The sequence below is a fragment of the Vicia villosa genome, unplaced genomic scaffold (genome assembly GCF_029867415.1).
Source record: "Vicia villosa cultivar HV-30 ecotype Madison, WI unplaced genomic scaffold, Vvil1.0 ctg.000162F_1_1_1, whole genome shotgun sequence".
NCBI lineage: Eukaryota > Viridiplantae > Streptophyta > Magnoliopsida > Fabales > Fabaceae > Vicia > Vicia villosa.
This window is the reverse complement of record NW_026705044.1, coordinates 311,093-316,545: the sequence shown is the minus strand read 5'-3', so window position 1 is coordinate 316,545 and position 5,453 is coordinate 311,093. Positions and strand designations below refer to the sequence as shown.

At 35.3% G+C, this 5,453-nt stretch overlaps 1 protein-coding gene across 1 annotated transcript; it reads left to right on the top strand.

Annotated features, from left to right (window-relative positions):
• Positions 1–1,324: 1,324 nt before the first annotated feature.
• Positions 1,325–2,884, top strand: LOC131624753 (3-ketoacyl-CoA synthase 5-like). Its single transcript, XM_058895672.1, has one exon. The coding sequence runs from the start codon at positions 1,328–1,330 to the stop codon at positions 2,780–2,782; it is 1,455 nt and encodes a 484-aa protein (XP_058751655.1). The 5' UTR covers positions 1,325–1,327; the 3' UTR covers positions 2,783–2,884.
• Positions 2,885–5,453: the final 2,569 nt, after the last annotated feature.

Genomic DNA, 5,453 nt, shown 5'->3' with positions numbered 1-5,453 from the left:
AGATAATAAAAAACAAGATGATCAATCATAAAGCAATAAAGAATACAAGAGAATTGGTAACCCATTTTGGTGCAACCTCACCTACATTTGGGGCTTCTAACCCAACAAAGAAAATCCACTCTTAATGGAATTAGTACAAAGTATCTTAGATGAACAAGTCCATTTTTCAACGCTCCTATTCTTAATTCTACTCATGTATTTCTATTTAAGACGCCCCTTAAATATGAGAACCTTCTCACTTTCTCTCAATCACTAACCCTATTGATCAACACAATAATCAAAATTTTGAATGTTGAATTACCACTCAACAAACAAGCCAAACTCCATGCCTTAAGATATGAGTGCAGGCACTATAGTGGTGCACAAACCATAACACAAACAAAAGACTCAAAATAGAAACCATAACACAAAGAACCTCCAACGCTTGCACACCTTCAAATTCTAGATTTGAGTCTCCTTAAATAGCAACGCAATTTGTGATTTTCTCCGATGGGCATAAGATTTGATCACGTTCAAATTTGTAAAGGATTTTGTTTTGATTTGTTTTTTCAAAAGCCTCCAAAAAAGATTTGATTTGTTTTGGTTCAAATTTGAAACTCCAATTTAAGTAGATTTGATCATATTCAATCTTCCAAACAAATCTAAATTACACATTGCTAAAAGATAGCAACAAATCACATTGCACATAATCAGAAATGATGCTCGGATCAGCAACAATATTAGCTTCCTGACAAGGGCTGGATGTTGCGCACATGCTGAAACATCATGTCTGACATGTGTCCTTTCTTCACTAAAACATCTTGTACACTTTATATTGTTTTGCATAATGCAACCAATCACATATAATAACATATCTTTTGACATTCTTTACGCTAGTCAAGAAACTTAAAAAAAGCATATCATTATGTGATTTCTATAATGACATGCCAAAGAATGTCATAATATAGATATGATGCCCTAATTCTAAACAGACCTCTCAACGACATAAACACATGAAAAAGAGTCGAAAAGTCCATAGGAAGAACTAAACACCACCACACTCGCAAATTTAATAGACCACTCTACCAATAATTATAATTGTTTTTATTTAAAAATTATGAAATTAAAAAATTCGGAAGAAAAATTGTTGCCATACTTTTTCCTTCTCATTGAATAACTTTATTCATATTTCAAAGTTCAAATGTATGAAGTTTCTCTTTTCACTACTTTTATTATTTATTTGATGCTTTTTAATCAAACTATTAATTATTCCTCTAAAGAGATCATCTATTTATATGTAACTTCTTGTGCATTGGCCTTAAAACTCACACCCATTATTGTCACAATAATGGAAGCCACTACCAAGTCTATCTTCAATGAATGCTCAAACTTTACTCTCTTATCAAACCATCTCTTTGCAACATTCTCAAGTTTCCTATGGCTCTCTACCATAACACTAGTAACATGTATTGAATCCTTCTTGCTTCAGAAAAACTATGAACCAGTGTTCCATTTTCTCTTCCCATGTTTTGTCCTACTTTCTTTCCTTCTAAAACACTTTTTCTCAAAACCCTCTCCTGTTTACCTCATTGATTTCTCATGTCTTAAACCACCAAATCATTGCAGGGTACCTTTCTCAACATTCCTTGAAAATGCTTCTTTGTTTGAATGTTTTGACAATGAAAGCATTTCCTTCATGGAAAAAGTCCTTCATTCTTCTGGCCTTAGTGAAGAAACTTTTCTCCCTCCATCACTTCTTTACATTCCACCAAAAACCGAACATTCAGAATCTATCAAAGAACTTCACATGGTTCTTTTCCCTATCATGGATGATCTTTTCGCAAAAACAAAACTTTCACCATTTGATATAGACATACTTATCTTAAACTGTAGCAGTTTTTGTCCTTCACCTTCTTTAACATCTTTCATTGTTAACAAATATGCTATGAGAAGTGACATTAAAAGCTATAATGTCTCTGGCATGGGGTGCAGTGCTAGTGCTCTTTGTATTGACATGGCTCACAGTCTTCTTAGAGTTCACAAAAACTCTACTGCTATTGTTTTAAGCACAGAGATTTTGTCCAGTGGGTTGTATTCAGGTAAAGAAAAATCAAAGTTGTTTCTTAACTGTCTCTTTAGAATGGGAAGTGCAGCTATTCTTCTCTCAAACAAAAATGAAGCGCGTAAAAACGCAAAATATTTGGTACTTAGGACACTTAGAACACATAGAGGTTTTGATGATAAAGCTTATTTTTCTTTGATACGAGAAGAAGATTCAAACGGAAAACTTGGTGTGACAGTGAAGAAGGATATATTACCTCAAGTAGCTAGGGAAACACTTGGTTCAAACATTTCAATTTTGGGTTCTGAAATGTTACCAATTTCTGAGAAATTTTTGTATGGTGTTTCTCTGATAAACAAGAGGTTTAACTTAATGAAATCCGACGGTGTTTACGTGCCGAATTTCAAGACCGTGATACAACATTTTTGCTTACCGTGTACATGGAAATCAGTGATAAGAGAAGTAGGAAAAGGGTTGAAGCTTGGTGAGAGAGAAATTGAAGCTGCTCTGATGACATTGCATAGATTTGGAAATCAATCTTCTTCATCGTTGTGGTATGAACTTGCTTACTTGGAAGCCAAGGAAAAAGTGCAGAAAGGAGATAACATTTGGCAACTTGGATTTGGGATTGGTTTGAAGAGTTGTAGTGTTGTTTTGAAGTGTATTAGGCCAATAGTTGGTGAGTCTCGTAATGGACCATGGTGCGATTGCATTCATCAATACCCAATTTTAGATAACTAGTTTATGAGTTAATAGTTCTATAGTTGTTTTCCACTCATATTAATGGGGTATTTATATACTCCCTCCGTCCATTATTAGATATGTTATCTAGTTAAAATATTTTGTGTTACCTCATATATTATTTCATATTATTAATGAACTGTCAATTTTTATTTTTATTATGTTTTTTAATCTCTTTAAGGTGACCAATTTTAGAAGAGCTAACTCGTTTGAAGAGGTTCAATTAAATCCTATTGAATTTAAATAAAAAAGCATTATATTTTTTTCTTTCTGAAATGGCTAACAAAATTATATTAAAAAAAGACAACCACAGCATAAGATATGCAATGATCAGTAAGGTACATAAGTTCATATTGTTACATTTAATAAATGCCCACACCAGCCAATCAGCATAAATCTAGAACCACAAAAACATGAATAATTAAGCCACCTAAACTTTCTTACAAGAAACACCTGACACTGTCCAATACAAAACAATCCAATTTTAAAATCTGCAGAACCATGAGCTTGCTGTAGAATGAATGACAGTGATAGCAGACCATCGAAAGAGCCTTGCTACCGCACCAGAGCCACTAAACCAACACCAGAAATACAAAATTCAAGAATAACAAACTCTCACACCTCAAAAAAAAATTCAGAGTGCTTTCTGACACTGCCGGATTACCTAAGATCAGAACTTTCACAATCTGGAATAATGCTAATAATTCCGCTCGACATTGATGCTGATGCCGGAGATACTCCCAGGAACAACAGCCCAAACAGTGTTGAGGAACTCCGACCCTCTATAATGGGATCGCCACTCAAACTCCATGACAACAAAACCAGAGCTCTGAATCACCAACACACTGTCCAACACATAGGCTGAAAAAGGCACAGCTATTCTCCTGAAAGAGCATACAAATGACTTCATTTGGTTATCAGATTTTTTGAAGATAAAACTATGGGACACCGAGGCATGCCCTTGGGTTTAAGCACCACATTGTTGCATTGAGCTCTCTTCTATTAGTTTTAAAATTCAGCCAGTTCCCCACTAACATTTTCACATCCTCTTTCAAATTTTCGATTACGATATTATATTTTACTATTTGAAACTCTGGCTTTTGTTTTAAAGTTTTTTTAATTAATTTGTTTGTACTTATTTAGCAAATCAATTTCATTAATTGAGAGATTACTGTTACAATTTAATAATTTTTTGATAGTCAACATACTCTTGTATATATATACAATGTTATATTTGTAAAAGGACTCCACTGGGGCGATGGTTATAGGAAGTTTTGAGAGAGGCGACCATAACATGTCGCTCAAGGGGAGGTATCGTCTCTCCCTAAGGTTTCCTTATTGCCCAATCATAGGGAACGTGGTATAAAATGTTTCTGGGATAAAGAGAGGGTCACCACCCACGTCCACCATTGACTAAGTGGGTGGTGACCCTTTCCTAGAGAATCCTAGGCCCTAGAGGTCTATATAAATACACCTTTCTTGTAGGAGGAAGGACAAATCATAACTCATATTGATCACACCCCTTATACGCTTATACATAAGCACATCGTCCATCTACAGCGCCTCACACCTCACGTGAGCAAGACTCATAAGACCATCGTAAAACATCGTCGTATAAGGCTTCTTACCGTTGTTGGCAAGTCATAACCACCATAGATCATAATATAAATACAATGGCATCTAAGTCCCTCTGCTCTAGTACAAGGAACGCGCACACCTGTACTTTTTTACTAGTACAGTGGCGCCCACAATGGTACCCCGATAAGACTAACCTGGGCCACACTCCTACTCCAACTCACTCCATCTTCCCTCCGAAGATGACCGACAAAACTCTAGCTTACAGTAAACACAATTGTCGGAGTTTTCACCGATAGAGGTAGCTCCATATCATCCTGAAGGAAATATGCAAGGCAGGGGTTTGCAGCAAATGAAATACCCCCTGTATTTCCGAGATGCACCCTAGAGAAAATAATGGTTAACATACCCTTCTCCAAGGAGGACGCCCTCGAAATCAACTCTCCTGATGATGATCCCTTGGTCATCATTAAGCAACATGCGAACTAGGATATCAAGTGAATCTTAATAGATCCTGGTAGCTCCGCTAACGACTTATTCTAGGATGCCTTCCATAAACTGCAGCTTGACCCTAACGACATAAAAAATTGATTAGTTTTACTAATTACTTTTTATTAGCTTAATTAATTGATTTAACTAATTTTTAATTAATTAGTTAAATGAATTCATTTGTTTATTGTTTGATGGGATTTTATTTCAATTTCATTATTGTGTCCCCACTGAACAAATGTACCCCTATCCTCATAAAGTGTAATAATTTTACTTGTTTTTTATTTGTGTCTTTAACTTGTTAGTTCCTAATTGAATTAATTCAATAACTTGGCATCCTAAAATCAATCCTTTCAAAAGAATAAAAAGGCTTGACCCAACGTCAAGCTATTTTCCAAATTAAATTCAATCAAACGCGCACAAACACTTGATCCAACGTCAAGTCATTTTCAAAAATCTGTGTTCATAATAAACTTGGAAGGGAGAGGGGGCGAATCAACATTCGTTTACTTCTCAAGTATTTGAGGGCTTAGTGCACACTTTGTGTGAACCAATTACTCATCTTCCATAAAATTTGGATGAAAGAAGGAGCGAGCGAATGTACATC

Coding starts and splice junctions, on each gene's coding strand:
- LOC131624753 (XM_058895672.1), top strand. CDS start 1,328: ATGGAAGCCACTACCAAGTCTATCTTCAATGAATGCTCAAACTTTACT.